This window comes from Lampetra planeri, chromosome 58, assembly GCF_965212315.1.
Source record: "Lampetra planeri chromosome 58, kcLamPlan1.2.h2, whole genome shotgun sequence".
Taxonomy (NCBI): domain Eukaryota; kingdom Metazoa; phylum Chordata; class Hyperoartia; order Petromyzontiformes; family Petromyzontidae; genus Lampetra; species Lampetra planeri.
Genome location: NC_136164.1, coordinates 2,017,731 through 2,040,221, shown reverse-complemented (window position 1 = coordinate 2,040,221; position 22,491 = coordinate 2,017,731). Strand labels below are relative to the sequence as shown.

The following is a 22,491-nucleotide window of genomic DNA, read 5'->3' as shown; positions in this document are numbered from 1 at the left end:
CCCTGTAATTGGGTAATTTGTATGGGGTAAGGGTAAAAGGTAGGCTCGTTGCTTTTTACCTTTTACCTTACCTGCTAAAGGGTAAAAGGTAGGGTAGAGTGATTGTATTGTGGTAAGGTAAAAGGTAGGGTAAAAATAGGCACGTTGTTTTTACCTTTTAACTTACCTTGCCGAGGCCTAGTTCCAGCCTTGACACGTGCTTAAAAGATGCATGGATAGGTTGCAGACGAGAGGCTTAACGTTCATATTTGGGGTGGTGATACAGCCCTGAGGAAGCTGTTTGTTGTAGAAGTTCGCGGTTCAACCCCGGCGGCCGCGCTGGTTTATTAACTTAAAAATAACTCCGCGACATCGACTTCACCAACGTACGCGAAATATCCCCGTGTCACCCGCAAGAGTAGGGGGCCGTCCATAAATAACATCACCCACCTGGGGGGGGGGGGGGGGGGGTCAGACATTTGTGACGATGTGTGACGAGGGGGGGGGGGGGGTTCGAGAAATGTGACGTCACATCAAAATGCACAACTTTAAATATAGAATTGTTATAACACTGATTGTTATAACAACACTCCTACAACATCAAAGTGCAGCGCCACATTAAATACGCACTACAATGACAATAGTTTAAAGCGATTTGAAGCATTTTGGGGGGGGGGAGGGGCAGAGCTTTGTGACGTCATATTTGAGGGGGGGAGGTCTGGCTTTTTGTGACGATGGGGGGGGGGGGTCAAAAATTGTCCAAAATCGCGTGACGTCATTTATGGACGGCCCCTCGGGCCACTGAACTCCAAACCTCTGCAACAAGCCAGATGACCCTTCGCCTGTCGGTACCAGCAGTGGTGGAATCACTTTTACTGCTTCCAATCTGTGTGGCCATTAAGTTACATTTGTAAACCCATTCGAAGTTAAGTTAGGTTATCAATATATATTTTAGATATCGTATTAGCCGTATACATAGGTGCTGTAAAGTGTTGCCCCGTGGACTACTTTACATCTGTGAAAAAACTAACTTTATAGCTTATCGGATTTCTCCAGTATACGTATTCGAATAATCCGAAAGCCAGTGTAGCGTAAGTCCCGAGGAACGATATTGGCTTTGCATGCCAATGTAACCCAGCATTATACTGGTAGGAACCTCCTGGTTACACCAGCCCACATGGGATTATTGTGTCCGTCCGTCGTGCAGGGAGGGGCTGGGTGGGAAGAGTGGGGAGGGTGGGGAGGGGCTGGGTGGAGAGGGGCTGGGTGGGAAGAGTGGGGAGGGTAGGGCTGGGTGGGGGGTGGGAGGGGTGGGGCTGGGTGGGGAGGGGCTGGTCACCCCGTGGTGCCCTTATAAAACTCAACGTTTAACCTACTCACGCCGACTTGTGCCCGCCCTAAATCGGGCATATTTGCGGAATACACCACGCCGCCGTTGACCCTGGCCATTGACCGAGCAACCCAACGTTCCTACCAGCTCCCTCCGCAGGACAATGTGTTTTGTTTAAGCAAAACATCTGCCCACTGTTTCGAACTTCTGGGTCTCATCAACAGTCGGGGCAGGTTTAAATGCTGCTAGCTACCTACCAGATGTGATTTGAAAGGCAAAATAGTTTCGTAGATTAAAATGAAAGTTGTAATGCATAAAGAGTTTATACGTTATTACAAACTTGGGGATAAAAGAGCCGATGCGACTTTACAAGGAAATTGTAGCAAGAGTTTGATGGTAAATAAGATTGCCAAGTTTGGCTCAAGTTACACGCACAACATTGTGGTCGTGTAGCAGCAAGATGAAATCACCCTCAACGCAATTGTTTTTTTTGCAATTAAAGTTTTTAATCGTTCAAATTTAGCACAATCCTTAACCCAGTCCTAACTTAGGAAATTTAAAACGAAGTTAACAGTAAACCTCAAAAGCACACTTCAAGACAATAGTTTTAATTTAAGTTATACTTTTGTCAGCAACTAAAACCATTGCCTCCCGCAATTTTAAAACTTGTATTTTGAAAATGATTCCCCTCAACACCAAACGAAATTGTTAAAAAGCTTGAAACCGTATCTAAATACAGACTTGTATCATCTAACACAGCGGTCGGGAACCTATGGCTCGCGAGCCATATATGGCTCTTCCGGTGACGGCATATGGCTCCCAGACAATTTTGAGTTGAAAAAATAATAATAAAAAAATATAAATAAAATCAGTTTGGAACTGATTTTAAAATACTTGTGATATTGCTTAATAATACTGTGTCATTTTAAAGTAAACAGAAATTAGTTTTGAAGATACAATTTCTCGGGTCACGGGTCCTGTGACCAGAAGTCTCATTAAAAGTAAGACATTTAATTTATTATACGTTAAAATACTATATGGCTCTCAATGAAATATATTTAGAAATATTTGGCTTTTATGGCTCTCCCAGTCAAAATGGTTCCCGACCCCTGATCTAACATAACGTTATCCTTAACTTAATCCAGCTATGAAGAGTATTTATATTATTTTATGTTGCCCACGTCACGGTGACGCGAACATCGGAAGTCGAACACCAAACTCAAAACATTTTCGTAACAAACTACTTTTTCTGTTACTTAACACAACTTTACACAGACTTTTAAAGCAATTCCATCACGACACTAATATTTACAATGTTTTTATTTATTACTGTAGACGTCAATCTTCAAAACCGGAAGCTCGCGTCGACCTCAACGCGAACTAAAACCAAAACACTTTTTAAATTATTTTAAACAATAACGCCCCCCCCCCCCTAAAAGCCGTTAAAACCCAACACAATGATCCATATCGAAATCTTTATAAAAAAAAAAATCATTAAATTTTAATTATTTTCGCGGGGCCGGAAGCGGGGGGGGGGAATTAACTTGGAAACCGGAAGTGGAGGCTTGGCGCGCGCCCCCACCACCACCCCTACGCAAGATGGCGGCGGCGGCAGAGCAGGGAGTTCGCGACTGCGAGCGCTACGTGCAGAAGCACAACATCCAGGCGCTGCTCAAGGATTGCATCGTCCAGCTCTGCGTGGCGCGCCCCGAGCGGCCCATGCGCTTCCTCCGCGAGTTCTTCGAGAAGCTAGAGAAGGTGTTTTTATGTTTCTCTCCTCACCCTCACACCGTCGCCGCCACCGCCGAATTCCAAATCTCCTTTGTGTGTTTTTATTGACGACGAGCGGTGTTCCTAACTCGCCCGCCACAAAACGGCAGCTGCGAATACAGAATCTTGACTCGGACTAGTGGAATCCGATGAGCTGCAAAGCTCTTCTTTTTGTCGCACTTGTCCGCTAGAGCCGAGTGCGATCCTTCGCCACCGCCGTTCGCGGTTTCGCTTCCGCCCACCCGCCCTCATGCAATGCCCCGTGGCGCGGGTGTCAAATATTCGTGGACGAAAATTTCGACTTAAAGCTTTCGTGACTGCAGGGATTCATCTTCTTGGTTCTTTCGGTAAAGTCACGTAGAAGGGAAATAATAAAAATAAAACAATAAAATAAAATTCTCACGACGTTTCGGCCACAACGCAAGCAGCCGTCCTCAGGTGAAGACCAGGGCGTGAGTTCATGGGTCGTGGACGTTTAATATTGAAGATCCCGCGGACGTTATTAAAGATCCGCTAAGAGGGCCTCAAAATCACTCAGCTGTGATCACATGCAGCAGCATTATAACTTTTCCCGTATGGCTGATGGAGATACGGGGTAACAACTACAAGTTCACATTCTAAACTAAACATTCAGGTGACCGCGCCAGGAGTGTCTCCTTCGTGCTGTATTTGTGTTCTACCTCGTACGGTCTGTTCTGCATGACCACAGTCGCAGTGGATGCGATTTGGGGGGGGAACCATGAGCTTCGTTGAAGATTAAACAGTGAACCATCAGCGCTGGGTCTTTCACAACGTGGTTTTGTGAGTTAATTTGAACTCCATTCGACTCTCCAAGCTTCAGTGGGATTGAGTTCGCATTGTTTAAGGTAGCAACAGCAATCATCACCCCCACGGGAACACTTGCCCCAGGCTCACATTTGCGAATGAGACTCTTATCGTGGCCTCTTGTATGTCTCACTTGGTTACACAGTGACGCCCGTGGTCTCTTGACAGTGCGGTCCGCGAGTGTCGCCATTGGCTGTAAGGAGGGGGAGCCGGAGGGTCTGGGTAGGGTAACTATCGTGAATGGGCGACCCGATATGATTGAGACTTGGAGAGCGTGAGGTTGTGTTGCTGGTTAGGACGAACGTTGCTGAAAGTCGGAAAAATTGTTAATGCGTTAAGAGTATCTGCGAAGTCTCTGGGTTTCTCTCGAGTTCATGGATGACTTCGAGTCTGTTGAGAGTCTACGAGTCTGAGTCTATGGGTCTGCGTGAGTTTATGGGTCAGAGTCTATGGATATCTGTGACTATGGGTCTTTACTTGAGTGTGGGTCTCTGACTTTGTGGGTCTCAGAGACTATGCATTTGTGTGTGTCTTTGGGGCTCTAGGTGTATGTGAGTTTGTGGGTCTCTATGTGACGTCGTTGATGGGACACTTGAATATCAAAACCGGTTGGACCAATGCTAGTCAGTTTAACGCGTAGGCTTCCGAGACCAATATCCATAACTAGTAACTAATGGCATTGTTTTATTTATGCGACAAACCTTACTAATTGGTTGTGTCGGGTGGTGGTGGGCTTAACGACACGTATTTACACGATCTAACCCAAAAAGCCTCTTATGGACCAGTGCTACTTCCAGAAGGCCATGTGGCCAATGGGATGTGTACATAATATATACTTTTTAATGTGGAGATACATGTTAATAAATAGGCGTACTTTCTGCCTATTTATTTTGTACATTAGGATCATTCTAAATGTTAACCGAGGCTTCCCTAGTGTTAACCTACCTCTGTACATAATTACAATACTCTTTCGTACGAATAAAGCCCACGCATCTCCTGTCATAACCACAAATCTCCAATCGGGCGGCACGGTAGCACAGTGGCAGCACCTGTGCCTCAGCAGGAATGGCCACCAGACCCTAAAAAATGTCCTTGCTCAGCACACCACATAATATACTCACTCTCCCTATAGCTGTGGTTACTATTCACGTGCAAACTACTTAAGTCTACAAGCGAGCCAGAAAACGGAGCAGAGGCACGGCGGCTCGGAGATGGAGCGATGAAATCGGCTGCTGTGCAGGTGCCGGCTGGGTGGATTGTTCTATCACATTGTGAGAGGTTGTGTCGACTTTTGGGAGGGAGGCCATCATTTAGCAGTGGATTGAGCAAGGCTCACCATGCCCTACATCCTTGCCATCACCCTCCACTCACCCGCACTGCAGCAGGAACAGGAGCAGCATGAGCAGCAGCAGGAGAAACAACAGAAGCAGCAGCAGAAGCAGCAGGAGGGTGGGAACGCGGCCAACGATGTGAACGCCGCCTCTCCCACCGCGAATCCGGTGATCGCCACGAGGAACCGACGCGGAGCGGTGAGCGCCGAGGTCTACACGGAGGAGGATGTGAAGGGCTACGAGCGCAAGGTAAGAGGCAGGGAGGCATCGGGCCGAGCGTGGGAGGTTTGAGCTGTTGGAGGCGCCGCAGTGGCGAGATGTTAACTCCCTCGTCTGATATACAGGAGGTCGTGGTTTCGATCCTGACCCTAACGCCTGCTGTATACTTGGAGTTTGCGTGTCTCTCTGTCATCATCATCACGGTGGCTATCAGATGTTAACTACCACGCCTGGTATACAGGAGGTCGTGGGTTCGATCCTGACCCGAACGCCTGCTGTATACTTGGAGTTTGCGTGTCTCTCTGTCATCATCATCACGGTGGCTAGGAGATGTTAACTACCTTGCCTGGTATGCAGGAGGTTGTGGGTTCGATCCCGACCCAGATGCCTGCTGTATATTTGGAGTTTGTGTGTTCTCCCCATGGTCGTGTGGATATTTATGCGGGTGCTACGGTTTTTCCCTCCACATTCATAATCAACATGCATTCAGAGTATTTGAACGCATGTTGCGACCAGGTCGCTTCTGAAAAAGAGCTATAAAGTTTAGTGGGCTTTACTTGGTTAAAGTAAAAAAAATTGTTTAGTTTAGGGCTAAATCCTCCGTTGGGGTTTTTTCTGTGCGATTTTTAACGCCTTCCAACTAAGGTTGATGGTTTTAATGCGAGGGCTCGGACCGTGCGTGTGTCAGAGGTCGCAATTGGGTACCCGATACCAGGCTATCCGTACCCGGCCGGGTACAGGTACCCGTTTGCGACCCTGGTGCGGCCGGGTACGGGTACGGGTAGGCCGTGAGTCACTGGTGAGTAACCGTTTGTCACTCATTTCCCAACGTCGTGTCTCTTCTCACAATTCAAGTTCCTAGAATCAACCCACCCGTGCCTGCAACATGGCTTCATCCCAGAGGTCGCAATCGGCTACCTGATACCCGTACCCTACCCGATACCCGGCCGGGTATGGGTAGCCGGGTATCGGGTAGGGTACGGGTACCCGTTTGCGACCCTGGTGCGGCCGGGTACGGGTAAGGAATCAAAACCCGTTTGCGACCTCTGGCGTGTGTCTTATGCAAGGTCCTGAACGGTAGCATTGTTGCAGAGGTTTGCGATTCGACTGTTGCAGAGATTTGCAGTTAGAATCTTGCAGACCACCCGGTTATTACTGCAGCATCTGTGTGTGCGCGTGTGTCCGTAAACGCGAGGTCGCGACAACTTTGAAAAGTTATTCTCATGATGCGGCCCCACGGAAGCGGGTTCATCTGCTCGTTGCAGATGTTTGCGATCCCGTGATATGCCTTTATGAACAAGCAACAGGCAATCGTGTGCTGGCGTCACGGTAAAAAATTGCCAAATGTTTACATTTACACGGCAAGTTACTCAATTGGGATCAGACACAGCAGCAACTTCACCCCTTACTCTTGCAGACTGCGCAAAACAGCGCCTTGCGGTATGATAGCCCTGCAGTTTATGAACGATAACGCAAACAGCTATTTAACTCAGTTATTATTGTGTGTACCTGTTTGTATTTTTGTGGGGCAGAGGTTAGTGCATTGCGCTACGAACCCGGCGAGTGACGATTATCTGAGCCGGTCCTGGTGCAGTGTAAAACATCGCCGCTAGGGAGACAAAGGCGGCTGGGCGTGGTGCTGGCCTCCCACCCCCTTTGTGTGCTGTGCCGGCCTTTATAGGTGCTTGCTAACAGCCCTTACTCCCAACAGTCTGAGATGGCTATACAGGTGATCTTTGTATTGCTGTGTATTTCTCTTTTTCTTTAAAGCATCTGAAATGCATGTCTCAAAATCACGGAACACAAAAAAGAATACGAATCGAGTGGGAGCTGGGGGGCCATGCGGTCCATTTTGCTCGCTCGGTTGCGAGTGGCAGGTGGATTTTGGAATCTCATCGACACGCTTATTGAAGAGTCTCACTAAATTCGCTTCCACCGCGTGTGTGGGCACCCTGTTCCAGACTCCCACTCATCTGCGTAGAACACCATCAATCTGCAACTATCCCCACCAGCAGCCTCTAGTTCGCTACATTGTGTTGAGCTTTAAGCAGCAGTCAGAATCGACTCGGTCTCTTTAAGAGAGGGACAACCGTTTTATTTCCTGAAGCAAACGCTTGTCTTTTCCTACCAGGTCATCCCCAAGGACTACAAAACCATGGCCGCCCTGTCCAAAGCAATCGCTCGCAATGTCCTCTTCTCTCACCTCGACGACTCCGAACGCAGGTGCCTTAACTTTTGCTGAACGCCCGATGGAGCATTTGTCGAGGGATGCGAATAGCACCCGCGTTATAGGCTTCTGCCCGTTTAGCGATTGAAAAAGCGTGTCTCTGCTTGTTTCCCGTGTCTCCGCGTCTGCCTTCGTGCCTGTGTCTCCGTGTCTGTATATATGTGTCTGCGTATGTCTCCTGTTGTCTGCGTGTGTCCGTATCTCTCTGTGATTTTCTGTCTCTCTTGTCTGTGTGTGTCTCCGTGTCTGTGAAGTGTATTCGTGTCTCTTTCTATGTGAATGTTTCCGTGTGTGTGAGCGAGTGTTTTCGTGTCTGTGGGGAGTAACAGTGTAGCGGTTAATGCGGCTGTGCTACGAACCCGGCGACCCGAGTTTGATTCCCGCTCACGGCCGCCAACACCAGTGACGATTATCTGAACTGGTCCTGGGCCTCCGCTACGTCGACTCAGCCTCAAATGTGTACCTGATGTGGTGTGTAAACATTGCCACTGGGGAGACAAAGGCGGCCGGGCGTAGTACTGGCCACCCACCCCCTCGTGTGCTGTGCCAGCCTTCATAGGTGCTCGCTAACAGCACTTGCTCCAACAGTCTGTTAAGGCTATACAGGGGATATTTGTGTCTCTGTGTCTGTATTTGTGTCTCTGTGTGTGTCTTCCATGTCTGTGTGTGTGTCCGTGTGTCTGTGTCTCTGATTATATTTGTGTGTGTGTGTGAATCTGTGCATGTGTATCAGTGTCTGTCCAACTGCGCATTCGTGACAGAGAAAGTTGAGAGGACAGGACGTGGGGGCTGGATTTGCAACGGTAGCGGGATGTAACTCGCTCGCCTGGTATATAGGAGGTCATGGATTCGATCCTGACCCTTACACCTGTATATTTGAAGTTGTATGTTCTCTCTACCCGTGGTCGTGTGGATTTTCCTCTGGGTCCTCCAGTTTTTCTCTCTACATTTAGAAACATCCGTTTAGATAATTTGGCTGCTATACATTTCCACATGATAAGCCACTTCGTTGATCATTTGTGATAGCCAGGTTGCTTCTGAAAAATAACTATATAGCTCAGTGGGCCTTACCTGGTAAGATAAATATATTTCATTGTTCCTAATAAATACAAAGTTTAGTTAAAAGTTTTTAAGTTTAGAACACATTTTTTTTTGGGAAGCTTGACCCGTGGTGTGCCTGAATCCATGCTTCCGTGAGCTGCATTATAACGGGCCTTTACCGTATTAACATCATAAGCAGTGCGATTGTTTGACCCGTGCCAAGATGTCTGCAAGTTGTAGGGTGGGTGTCCCGTTCACCGCTGAATCTCGGAGCGAGCAAGCGGCTCAACATTAATTTTATTTAGATTGGCGTCGTAGCGCCGTTGTTTTTAAATACATTGTTACTCACCACAAAGAACCATAACGACACGACCACCGCACTCTACGATAGCTGGCGCCAAATTGTGCCACACATAGCCCTCCCGCATGGCCTTGTGGGAGCCTCGCTACCGATAAAGTAATTTTATTTCAGCTTTTACATTTTTCTGTTAAATGTTTATGATGTACACCTACGTCATCAGATCGGGAAAGAGTTAAAAAGGAAAGCCTCTGAGTCTCACAAACATTTATTAGGGAGGGTCCTGTCAAATTGTTTTGGGAGGGATGCGATGATCGCCATGTATATTCCAGTCGAGTTCTTGGCGGTGTAATTTCTCAACTTGGGCCATGACGCCGGTGGCACGCGATGGCCAACCTCCTTGCGAATGACGTCACGGGATCTTTAATGTCCGCCGTGAGCGAAGCAGACGGCGTGGCAGCATCCTGACCTGCCCCGACGACACCTGTGTAAAAGAGCTTCGTAGCTCATCGGATTCCCCCAGTCTGAATAAATATTTAGATTATTTCGCTGGAGGGGGCGGAGTGTGGGGGGGGACTTTGCTACGGGAAATCCCAATTCAGTATTTCTCAACTGGGGCTGTCAGCGAGGGCTCGTTGAGGTTGGAACGGTGCACGATTACGTGGGGTAGCCAGCACCATTGTCTGTTTTTGGCATCAACCCATTCCTAACCGTGCATGTGTGTGTAACCTGGTTTGCGAATCTCTCTCGTTCCACAGTGACATATTTGACGCGATGTTCTCAGTCACACACATTGCCGGAGACGTCGTCATACAGCAAGGTGCACTGCTCTCTCAACTCTCTCCTTCCCACGGAATGATACGCATCTCCAGGAGACCCGGTCGCAGTGTCTTGAGAATCGGTTCCAGGAGACCGGGTCTCAGGGTCTTGAGACTCGGCTCCACGAGACTGGGTCTCAGGGTCTTGAGACTCGGCTCCAGGAGACCGGATCCCAGGGTCTTGAGGCTCGGCTCCAGGAGAACGGGTCTCAGGGTCTTGAGACTCGGCTCCAGGAGATCGGGTCTCAGGGTCTTGAGACTCGGCTCCAAGAGACCGGGTCTTAGGGTCTCAAGACTCAGCTCCAGGAGACCAGTTTTATGCTACCAATGCTAATATATCTACAAATGATGATGATTATGTTGTTAACTAGCCTTTTGTCCATCCAAGGACGGGTGTATTGCAGTAAATCTGAAACTTGCAACCGAAAAGCAGACCGCGACGTGATATTCATGGTGTAATGCGGGCGTAAGCGACCTTCCGGAGGTGACGTCACGGGGGGTGGAGTCATGTGACGTGGGGGGAAGGTTCGGGGCTTTAAGCGGGGAAACCGGAAGGGGAAGTTAGTCCGGTGGTGAATGGAAAAGGGTGAGGCCACGGGGGCGAGTGTGGAGAGGCCACGGGGGCGAGTGTGGAGAGGCCACGGGGGCGAGTGTGGAGAGGCCACGGGGGCGAGTGTGGAGAGGCCACGGGGGCGAGTGTGGAGAGGGGGGGCGCCGACGGCCATCGGGAGCCAACCCCGAAGATAAGAGGAAGCTGCGGAGTGGTGTGCAGCTGGGGAGGAGACAGCCAGGAGGGCTGCGTGTTAGAGGCAGCGGTGTGGCTGCCAGGAGGAGCTGCGGAGAGAGAGAGAGAGAGCAAGAAGCTGCGAGAGCTGCGGAGGGAGAAGAGCAGCAGCGAGTACAGCCGTTGGGGGGCTGTGTGAGAGAAACAGCAGCGGAGCTGCTGTTGTGGATCGGGCTGACATTGGAGTCAGCACCGTGGAGAAGCTACCGAGTCAAGACAGCCGTGTGGGTGTACAGCACGAACCGAATAATAAAGGACACTGAGCCAGACATCGTGGTCCAGAGTCGTTCATTACACTGGTGTCAGAAGTGAAACGGCTTGTCAAGACGGCTCGGAAGAAAGAATATTCCTGTGCCATCATCTGCTACATCATCCGACTTACGATTGAGACAGATGGCGCAGCTGGAGACCTGGAAAATCGTGCTGGCGAAACCGTGTGAGCTCACCACGCCGACGACGGCAGTGGGGAAAGCCGATGGTGGTCTGCAGGCCGACGCCTTGCCTGCGCTGCCAGCGCCATCTGCCACGCGGCACGGAGACGCCATCTTGGGCGTGGCAGGGGAGAAACGGCGGGAAGCCGCCATCTTGTCTTCACCGCGGCGGGGAGACGCCGCCATCTTCAACATCGCGGCGGAGAGGCAGCCTTGCGCTGCCATCTGGAGGTGCCGCGGGGAGAGCAGCCTGCTGTGAGCTGCTGTTTTGCGAGGGGGAGCTGCGAGGAGAGGACGACGACGCTACAGCTGCTGGGGCGGGAGCTCTCCCATCCTGGCTCGGGTGCGTGACAACGGAGCAGTCAAGTCGCCGAACGAGTTCTGCGAGACGACTCAAGTTGCCGCCCTGCCATCCTCTTCTTGCTGCAGCCCCGGGCGGGTCGTAACGATACGCAACCGGCCTTTACACACACCTCACCCATCTTTCGAGGGCCGGGTGGGGGCGATTTTGTTTCTCTCATGACTCGATTGTGCGGAGCGCGGTTCGGACTGTGGGTATGTGTGTGTAGTAACGATGAACGCGCTATCTGCTTGTTGCTCGGTGTCAATTAAAGTGTGTACGTGTGTTGAGAATGGACGGAGAGTATGCTGTGCTTGCTGAGTGTTAAATTGTGTCTGTGCGCTGCAGTGTGGAGTTGTTATATTGATGGCGAAGTTAATTATTAACTCGGGAGCGTCGGGTATCTTGCGCTGTATCATCTCGTGGGTTACCTTGTGCGATGGGCTTAATTGGAAAATATATATATTTTTTTTGGTGTATTGTGCTGCGAGGTGCTAGGTGCGATGTGGTTGTTGCAAGAGAGAGAATATTGGTGTTGTTGCTGCAATGTTACGACTGGATTAATGGTGTGTTGGTTACCTGCAGATCGGGTTGCTATTGTGCTTAAATGTGCGCGTGTGATCGCGATATGCTGACTGTATGTGCTGTTACACCGTTCTGTACGGTTATGGGGTGCGATGCATTGATTGACTATTGGGATTGGGATGTTATTAATTGTGCGTACCTGTTTGGAATGTGGTAACAAATTCGAGGGGGACCCTATTATTTGGTCGTATGGATGTTATGTACACGCGATTTTGTGTATATTATGGGTAACGGCGCTTTGGGAGAGAGAGAGCGCGCTTTGAGGGTGCGTGATGACGCCGTTGTGGGTGTCTCAAAGGTTAATGCTAATGGGACCGTAATTGGCGCCAAGTTGCGTCGCGTATTCGGTTGGTCGCATGCAGCCACGAGTTGCTTTGCGAGTTGGGTTGTGTAACCAATGTGGTTGGTAAAATATTGGTTAAAAATTCCCCGATATGACTGCTGCGCACAGCAAGCTGGGGCTGTGCGTCTATCGTTGTTGGGATTGTTACAATAAGACGGGGGATGCAATTTGTGACCCCCAGCAAAGGGAAGCTGGGGTGCACGAATGGAGAAAACTGGCCACGTGTTCGCGCGTTGGCCCGCCATTTTGCGCACACGCGGGGTATGGCGACGATGCGCTTTGCGGAAAGGGCCGCCATTGTGAGCGCGCGGGAAAAACCTCGGTGGGGCAAATATTCCATCTGTTATGCCTGCCATTGTTCATTGGGTGATGCACGAGTGGTGGTCACGTCGGCCTATGGCTGATGGCTGACCTGACAGCCGGGAGGCGAAACCTCCGTGGTATGTCTTAAACTAATGGGCCGTGTGCTCATATGGCTCGGGGAGTCATGGTTCAGTTGTGCGGTGGCAGACTGAACCTGGTGTGCCGGGGGCTCACGGGATTGGGTTAGGGCGTTATTGTCTCTATAAGAGAACATTACCCCATGGGGGGGGTCGTTGATATCTGGCCTTGCCGAGGGATTGATCTTCCCTTGGCTATAAAGCGTCAGACTATAAGAGGCTGGTGTGTGTCCATCGCTGATGGGATAGTAAGGGAGGAGCATGGCCGAGTGCTGCTCATCCCCGAAATGGCACTAGCCGAGAGTATGGTAAATGGATGTTGCCGTGGGTTGACGACCACGGTGAGGGTTACGGCGAGTTAAACGTTACCGCTGGGGAGCGTGGCTCTCCACGCGAGGGTGTGCGATTAGGGGTTTGTTGAGAGTGACTGTGGGTGCATGCTGTGTACGTCTGAGGTCTGTGCTGGTCCTCAAGGGAGGACTGCTGGTGGGTAAGAGCAGAATTTTTTTTTGTTGTTGTTGTTTTCACGTGTAAATAATATTGCTGTTCAAATGTAAATACTGGGGCGTCCATCGCGGTTATTTGGGTAATTATTGGGGTTTCTTAAGCGGCCCGGAATTACATCATCTCTATCCTGGGGCCGGGGGGCTGTCGTGTACGACATGCGGATGTGCGTTGTTGTGCTTTGCGTTGTTGTTGTTCTTGTTGTTACATTAAATGCTTAGTGTCCTTTAGGGGGGGAAGCTCGGTTCGCCGCATTACGATTTGCTATTGGTCAGCCGAGGTCGGCTGGGATTTTTCTACGGGGGAGGGTGGTGTAATGCGGGCGTAAGCGACCTTCCGGAGGTGACGTCACGGGGGGTGGAGTCATGTGACGTGGGGGGAAGGTTCGGGGCTTTAAGCGGGGAAACCGGAAGGGGAAGTTAGTCCGGTGGTGAATGGAAAAGGGTGAGGCCACGGGGGCGAGTGTGGAGAGGCCACGGGGGCGAGTGTGGAGAGGCCACGGGGGCGAGTGTGGAGAGGCCACGGGGGCGAGTGTGGAGAGGCCACGGGGGCGAGTGTGGAGAGGGGGGGCGCCGACGGCCATCGGGAGCCAACCCCGAAGATAAGAGGAAGCTGCGGAGTGGTGTGCAGCTGGGGAGGAGACAGCCAGGAGGGCTGCGTGTTAGAGGCAGCGGTGTGGCTGCCAGGAGGAGCTGCGGAGAGAGAGAGAGAGAGCAAGAAGCTGCGAGAGCTGCGGAGGGAGAAGAGCAGCAGCGAGTACAGCCGTTGGGGGGCTGTGTGAGAGAAACAGCAGCGGAGCTGCTGTTGTGGATCGGGCTGACATTGGAGTCAGCACCGTGGAGAAGCTACCGAGTCAAGACAGCCGTGTGGGTGTACAGCACGAACCGAATAATAAAGGACACTGAGCCAGACATCGTGGTCCAGAGTCGGTTATTACAATTGCATCAATTCGTGTGCAGTTTGTAAGGCTGCGGTGATAGAGCTTTTTCATTTAAAGGTTATAATCCCTTGTTCATAATGACGTCCTTTTTACTTCAATGTCTCAATAGCGTTACGGAGATCGCGTGACGTGAGGGTCACCCACTAATAATTATTATTAATGGGGGGGGTGTTCATGTGGAGGACGTCTCCTGTTCATGACTATTAATGCGGAGGACTGGCCGACATGGAGTGACGTCACGCACGGGACACACACATTTTTGGCTCATAGTAATAAATACTGATCGCGTAAATATATAAATGTGTCGTTAAAACCCGCCACCACCCGACACAGTCAATTAGTAAGGGTTGTCACGTAAACAGACCATGCCAATTAATCACTAGTACAGCACACCGGTGTGTTGGAGAGCCAAGCCACAACATTTACAATCTGAGTACGATGTTTCACCAGTAATTACAACTAGCCTCATCAGGTGACAGCCATTATTATGGATGATATTGGTCACAAAAGCCTGTGTGTTAAAATTATATATGTATCATGATGATATTAACAATATTGCTGCTGATGATTATGATGCCGATGAGGATGATCCTGATGAGGATGATGTGTATTTGCAGGTGATGAAGGGGATAATTTTTACGTTCTGGATCAGGGAGAAGTTGATGTGAGTGTCCTTGTGTTCCCTCTCCACGTTAGATCACATGGCCACCAACACCAGTGACGATTATCTGAACCGATCCTGGGCCTCCCCGAGGTCGACTCAGCCTCAAATGAGTACCTTGTGTAGTGTGTTAGCATCACCACTGGGGACACCAAGGCGGCCCGCCGTGGTGTTGGCCACCCACCCCCTCGTGTGCCGTGCCGGCCTTCGTAGGTGCTGCTCGCTAACAGCACTTACCCCAGCAGTCTGTGAAGGCTATATGGGGGAATCTTTGGCTTTTATCTCTCTATGTATGAAGGAGCGGTACTACAGGGTCTAGCACACTGCGCTACGAATCCAAGCGACCCGAGTTCGATTCCCTCCCATGGCCACCAACACCTGCAGGCCGCCCCAGTAACTTTTGCGGTGCATGTTAACTGTAAAATACTGCCTGGTGTCCGCTTCACAAACAGTGGACGTGAAAGAACCCGTCATGCCATTATGAACGAGCAACAGGCGACCGTGTGCTGGCATCACGGTAAAAATTTGCTAAATGTTTACATTTACACGGCAAGTTACTCAATTGGGATCAGACACAGCAGTAACATCGCCCCCTACTCTTGCAGACTTTGCAACACAGCGCCTTGCGGTATGATAGCCCTTGCAGTTTACGAACGATAGCTCAAACCGCAATTGAACTCAATTATTATTATTGTGTGTACCTGTGTGTATTTCTGTGGGGCAGCGGCTGGCTCATTGCGCTACGAACCCGGCGAGTGACGATTATCTGAACCGGTCCTGGACCTCCCCTAGATCGACTAAGCCTTAAATGATTACCTGGTGTGGTGTGTTGACATCACCACTGGGGAGACAAAGCTGGGCCAATCATGGTTTTAGCCACCCACCCCCTCATGTGTCATGCCGGCCTTCCTAGCTGCCACTCGCTCACAGCACTTGCCCCAACAGTCTGTTAAGGCTATGAGGGGCATCTTTGTATCTCTCTATGTATGTCTCTCCCATGGCGTGTCAGTGTACGTTGGTGGCTGTGTATCTGTGTATAAGTATATCTCTGTATCTCTCTCCCCCTGTGTGTGTGTGTGTAGGTGTACGTGGGGGGTGACTGGGTGGGCTCCATCGGGGACGGGGGCAGCTTTGGGGAGCTGGCGCTGATCTATGGGACTCCTCGCGCCGCCACCGTAAAAGCGCGGAGCGACATCAAACTGTGGGGCATCGACAGAGACAGCTACCGGAGAATCCTCATGGTGCGCAGAGATACCCGGGCAGAGATACGCATGCAGAAATATGCGCGCAGAGATACCCGGGCAGAGAAACGCCGCAGAAATACGCCGCAGAGATGCACATGCAGAATTACACACGCAGAGATACAGTCAGACTTCCATTTACGCTATCCACTTTTACGTTGTTTGGCAAGTACATCACTTTTATAACACCACGACCAGATTTACGTCGCCTCAACTCACACTCAGCTGACAGCATCATCGGTCATCCTTTCCCGTATCCATCACCTCAGCTTTCGCCATCACCTACCCTGTAAATCGCTTTGTTTTACGTTTCGATATTCGTCGTCGCACCTTTCAGGAACGCATCCATGACGTAAACCGGGGTATTGCTGTATATATGCGCAGAGATATATGCACAGAGATGAAAACAGCTACAGGGAGATCTGCACAGAGAGCCAGAGACACAGGGAGATGCACACAGGCAGCTAAAGATGCATCCTCTTGGCTGAGAGACAAGCATAGAGATGCACACACAGATGCACACAGAGATAGCAATACCCGCCATTCACCACTAAGTGACAGTGATGTCATCACGGCGCCTGTGCCAGGCCACGTGCACTTTGAGGCCACGTGAAGTGTCGTCGAAGACTCGCTGACAGGAGGTCACGGGATAGACCCAGGTGCCATGGGCTGGCTGACTGAGATGACTGGTAGATGCACCAGCTGTACCCCCTACTGTGCCAACTTGCTGCATTTTTGCCACCCAGAGATGAACATAGATACACACAGAGACAACGGGTATACACATACACACATGCCGAAGCACACACAAATATAGATACACACTTATGTAGATAAACACAAACCGAGATCTATACGTACACAGATGGCGATATACACCTATTGACACTTACACCGGTATACTATGTGTGTTGTGTGTGTACAGGGAAGCACTCTGCGGAAGAGGAAGATGTATGAAGAGTTTTTGAGCAAAGTATCCATACTCGGTGAGTGTGCGTGTGGTCACTGTGACGTGGGGAACGGTAGTGTAGTAGTCTATGCGTGTCTGCCATTGTGTGTGTCCGTGCCTCTGAGTTGCTCTGTGATTGTATTCGTGTGTGTGTGTGTGCGCGCACGTCTCCGTGTCTGTGAAGTGTATTCGTGTCTTGTTTCTCAGTGAATGTTGCCGTGTGTGTGCGAGTGTATTCGTGTCTATGGGGAAGCGGTAGTGTAGCGGTTAACACGGCTGCACTACGAACCCAGCGACATGAGTTCGATTCCCGCTCATGGCCAACTCCAGTGGCGATTATTTGAACCGGTTCTGGGCCTTCCCGAGGTCGACTCGGCCTCAAATGGGTACCTTGTGCGGTGTGTAAACCCATTGCCACTGGGGAGCCAAAGGCGGCCGGGCGTAGTGCTGACCACCCACCCCCTTGTGTGCCATGCTGTCCTAAATGGGTGCTCGCTAACAGCACATGCCACAACAGTTTGTTAAGGCTATACGGGGAATCTTTGACTTTGTGTGTGACATGGGGAGCGGTAGTGTAGTGGTTAGCGCTTTGCACTACGAGCCCAGTGAGCAGAGTTCAATCCCCGCTTATAGCCAAAATCGGTGACAAACATCTGAACTGCTCCGGAACCTCCCCTAGGTCAACTCATCCAGATGCAGTGCGTATACATCGCCGCTGGAGAAGCAAAGGCAGCTACGCTTGGTGCTGGCCACCCACCCCCTCGTGTGCCGTGCCGGCCTTCATAGGTGCTACTCGCTGACACCACTTGCCCCAAGAGTCTGTTCAAGGCTATATGGGGGATCTTTGTGTTTATCTTTTTCAGAGTCCCTGGACAAGTGGGAGCGCCTCACTGTGGCCGATGCCCTGGAACCGGTTCAATTCCAGGACGGGGAGAACATCGTGGTGCAGGGGGAACGTGGGGACGACTTCTACATCATCACAGAGGTCACAGAGACACACTCGGAGACACGCACAGACGCGCAACAGAGACACGCACAGAGACACGGACGCATAGAGACACGCATGCACAGAGACACGCATGCACAGAGACACGCACGCACAGAGACACGCACGCACAGAGACACGCACGCACAGAGACACGCACGCACAGAGACACGCACGCACAGAGACACGCACGCACAGAGACACGCACGCACAGAGACACGCACGCACAGAGACACGCACGCACAGAGACACGCACAGACACACACAGACACACACTGAGACACACTGAGACACACACAGACATGAGACATGCACAGATACTTGTGCATACATACATTGAGACATGCACATGAAGACACACAGACACATCCACTGCTACTTACTCAGACATACATTGAGACACAGACAAAAAAACTGACACACTAATACTTACACAGACACACATTGCCACACACAGACACCTGTTCACACTCCCGCCCCCACCGCCCGTCCGTGTCCAGGGCTCCGCGGCCGTGCTGCAGCGTCGCGCCGAGAGCGACGAGTTTGTGGAGGTCGGACGGCTCGGCCCCTCTGACTACTTCGGTGAGAGACACGGGGAGCGGGAGTGGAGACACTGGGAGGAGGGAACGGAGACACCGGGAGTAGGGGGAGGGATACACGAGGAGGGGTGGGAGACACGAGGAGGGGGAGACACGGGAAGGAGGGGGAGGGAGACACGGGTAGGAGGATAGAGACACGGGGAGGAGGGGAAGGGAGACATGGGGGGGGGGGCAAGAAGGAGACAGCGGCAATGGAACGATGATGAAATCGGCTCATGTGTAGAGCAGGTGCTTGTGGATTGTTACAGCGCAGGATTTGGGGAGGCCTTCATCTAGCAGTGGATAGATCATGCCGGTGATTGTTTAATGTTTTGTGCTGAGTGACGCTGGGTGTATGAGTAGCTGTTGTGTGTGACACTATTTCTGTGTGTGACACTATTGCTGTGCGTGCGACGGTGCTGCGTGTGGTGCTGCGTGTGGCGCTGCGTGTGGCGCTGCGTGTGGCGCTGCGTGTGACGCTGCGTGTGACGCTGCGTGTGACGCTGCGTGTGACGCTGCGTGTGACGCTGCGTGTGATGCTGGGCTCTGTGTGCAATGCCAGGAGAGATCGCTCTGCTGCTGGACCGCCCGCGAGCGGCCACGGTGGTGGCTCGCAGCCAGCTCAAGTGCGTGAAGCTGGACCGGCCTCGCTTCGAAAGGGTCATGGGGCCCTGCTCCAGCATCCTCAAGCGGAACATCCAGCAGTACAATAGCTTCGTGTCTCTCTCCGTGTGAGAGTCTCTGTGTGCATCTATCAGCGTCTCTGTCACTGTCCCCGTGTTAGCAAGTCTGTCTATCAGCATCTGTCATTATCCGTGTAAGAGATTTTGTCTGTGTCTTGTCGGCATCTCTGTTCGTGTCTCCATGTGACAAAGTGTGTGTGTCAGTTTGTTTGTGCATCTCTAAGTGTCTCTGTTAGTGTCTCCGTGTGAGAGTGTCTATCGGCATCTCTGTCAGTGTTATCCGTGTGAGAGAGTCTCCGTGTGAGAGTCTCTCTGTTCATCTGTCAGTGTCTCTGCCGGTGTCTGCGAGAGCAGCGAGTCTTGAGAGTCTGTGCGAGTATCATTGTGAGAGTGAGTCTGTATGTGTAAGTGTATCTGTGATGCTGTGTGTGTGTGTATCTGTGTGACGCTGTGTTTGTGTCATTGGGTTTCTGTGCGTCTTCCTGGAGAAAAGGCTTTATGTCTGTGTTCCTCTGTGTGTCTTGTGTGCGAGTCCCTCTGTTTCTGTGTGAGTGTCTTTTCTCCGTGTGTTCGTATGCCTATGTATCTCGAGTGTGAGTCTTTGTCTTTGTGTGAGTGAGTGTCTCCTTTTGGGGAGTGGTGGTGCAGTTGTCGCTTTTAACGATGAGCTCGGCGACCTAAGTTTGATTCCCCGCCATGGTTAATATCAGTGGAAATGATCTCATCTTGTCCTGGGAATCATTTAGGTTGATTCAGCCTTAACTGAGTACCTCGTGCAGAATGAAACAGCAGCACCACCCACTCATCCTGTGCCATGGTAGCCTTAATAGTTGCTCACAGCAATTCCCTCTACAATCTGTGTTGGCTACATGGGGGATCTTTGTCTATGCTTACATGTAAGTGCATCTGTGTGTGAATGCATGTGTCTGTATAGGCACGTTCATATGTCTGCACGCGCTTTTTTTTACGCTTTGTGCGTTTACACATAGCGTATGCGCCGGTCAATATGTACGTGCAGACGCTTCCATTTTCGAAATGTGGCACACCACATCCAGTATACCTCTCTCGAACAGCTGTGGATACTGCTAGTCACAGGTCACCGACACCATTCTACCAGCAAATATGTGCCTCTCCGTGCACACCACGTCCAATATTCAGTGTAGAAATTAAGCCCTGGGTACATGTGTTTACCTCTGTACGTGTGTATATTGGTGTGTCGGTCTGTATCCTTATGTGTGTGTATGCATGTCTTTGTGGGTGCTCGCTCACAGCACTTGCCCCAACAGTCTGTTAAGGCTATATGGAGGATCTTTGTCTCTATGTGGGGAGTATCTAGTGTAGCGGTTAGCACGCTGTGCTACGTACCCGGTGACCCGAGTTTCGATTCCCGCTCACGGCCAACACCAGTGATGATTATCTGAACCGATCCCCCACCTTTCCCCTAGGTCGACCCAGCCTTAAATGAGTGCCTGGTGTGGTGTATAAACAAGCCCGCTGGGGAGACAAAGGCGGCCGGGCATGGTGTTAGCCACCCACCCCCTCATACCGACCTTCATAGGTGCTACTTGCTAACAGCACTTGCCCCAACAGTCTGTTAAGCCGATATATGGGAATCTTTGTCTTTGTATGTACGCATGCGTGTCTGTGTGTATGTGTTTACACTCAAGTCTCAGAGTGTATTTTAACCAAACTTTGAATCTACAAACAAGTGCCTCCGTATGATTTGTATCCCAGCTCTTCACCCATAATTCGTGCCGTTCATTGTGTCCCTCATACGCATCACAATCGGTATGCACAAGGACTGGTCCATCGTACTCAAGGTTGCTATCATTTGGCGATACTACATCGCGTCATACGATATTGTTATTACGTTTCCCCATGTAATCATCACCGAGCCTCAAAACCCTTTGTGAGGAGGGTCCTGCTAACTTTTCACAGTCGGGGTTGGTGGTCAGTGTTGCTCTTTGTAATCCCAATTGAGTAATTAGCAGGTAATTTAAACTTTTTACATTGGAATGTCTTTGGCCAATACCAGTTACATTGTATGGTTGGGTTTTTACAGGTAGGAACAACAGTCCCACACTGCCCACCAGGGATTATTTGTCTGTCGTGCATAGCCCCTCCCAAACATGTACGCTCCCGGATTGGTTGAAGTGCGTCACGTGACCGCGAGCTTTCTGCCGTGCACGAATGCGCTGTCCAACCAAGTTTCTACCTGCCCACTCCGAAGGAACGTGTTTTTTAAGCTATGGAAGGAAACTGGAGAACCCAGAGGGAAACCTAATGCAGAAAGGGGATATGGGCACCTGAGTCGGGAATCAAATCCTGGACTCTATTTCTGCGAGGCAGGAAGTGTTTTCACTGCGCTGCCGCCAAGATCAGATGCGACGACCATCGTCGCATCTGAGTCGCACAAAATATCGCCATATCCTAACTGTGGTTTGTAAATGTTTTCCTAAAGTATTTCATTTGCGAACAAAATATTCAAGAAAGAACCGTAATTAAAGTTGATGATGATAATTTAAGTTCTGAAGAAAACAGCTCTGACCCATGAAGATAATATTTTGTAAAAAAAAAAATTCCGGGGTAATTGAGGGCACGGCGATTATTCAACTTCACCGTTTCCTGACGGCGCGTCCTGTTACAAGCAGCTACTCGTTGTGATGTCATAACACGGCTCGCGTTGAGTGACCCGCACCTGAAGGACTTTTTCGAGCAATATCCATTCATCCTGGAAATCTAGCGAATCACAGCAACGATAGGATAACATTTTTAAAGCAATTACAAAGTCGTGGGAAACCTGGTGTCGTGAATATCGCGAAATTTGACATCCCAAAGTATCGTTAACAATGATACCGCGGTGGCCCCAGTCTGTGCAGACACTAACTACCATTACCCATCGTGTACACATGCAGCACACCACAGCAACACACTCCTGGCTTCATAACGGAGACACTCAAGATGCGTGGGCATCTAGCATTATGGGTGAAGGCAAAGACAGTATTGTTGCCTCTTTATAATGAGCCATGCGTGGCGTGCTGCCGAACTTCCAATCGATCGTCGCTCGTTTGCTCAACGGTGCCCGTGTGCATTGTTTAATGTTGCTCGTGACCAGTAGAACCGAGTTCAATTCCTGCTCATGGCCAACACTCAGTGATGATGATCTGAGGTTCTTTTTCTGTTTAGTTT

The 22,491-nt window shown here is 50.5% G+C and overlaps 1 protein-coding gene across 1 annotated transcript; it reads left to right on the top strand.

Annotated features, from left to right (window-relative positions):
- The first annotated feature begins 2,871 nt into the window (after nucleotides 1-2,871).
- On the top strand, nucleotides 2,872-21,033 carry LOC144735977 (cAMP-dependent protein kinase type I-alpha regulatory subunit-like). Its single transcript, XM_078618577.1, has 10 exons — nucleotides 2,872-3,067; nucleotides 5,287-5,484; nucleotides 7,586-7,677; nucleotides 9,779-9,840; nucleotides 14,823-14,869; nucleotides 15,949-16,107; nucleotides 17,033-17,093; nucleotides 17,920-18,041; nucleotides 18,542-18,623; nucleotides 19,182-21,033. Exons 1-10 carry the CDS (start codon nucleotides 2,909-2,911, stop codon nucleotides 19,352-19,354), a joined length of 1,155 nt encoding a protein of 384 aa, XP_078474703.1. The 5' UTR covers nucleotides 2,872-2,908; the 3' UTR covers nucleotides 19,355-21,033.
- Nucleotides 21,034-22,491: the final 1,458 nt, after the last annotated feature.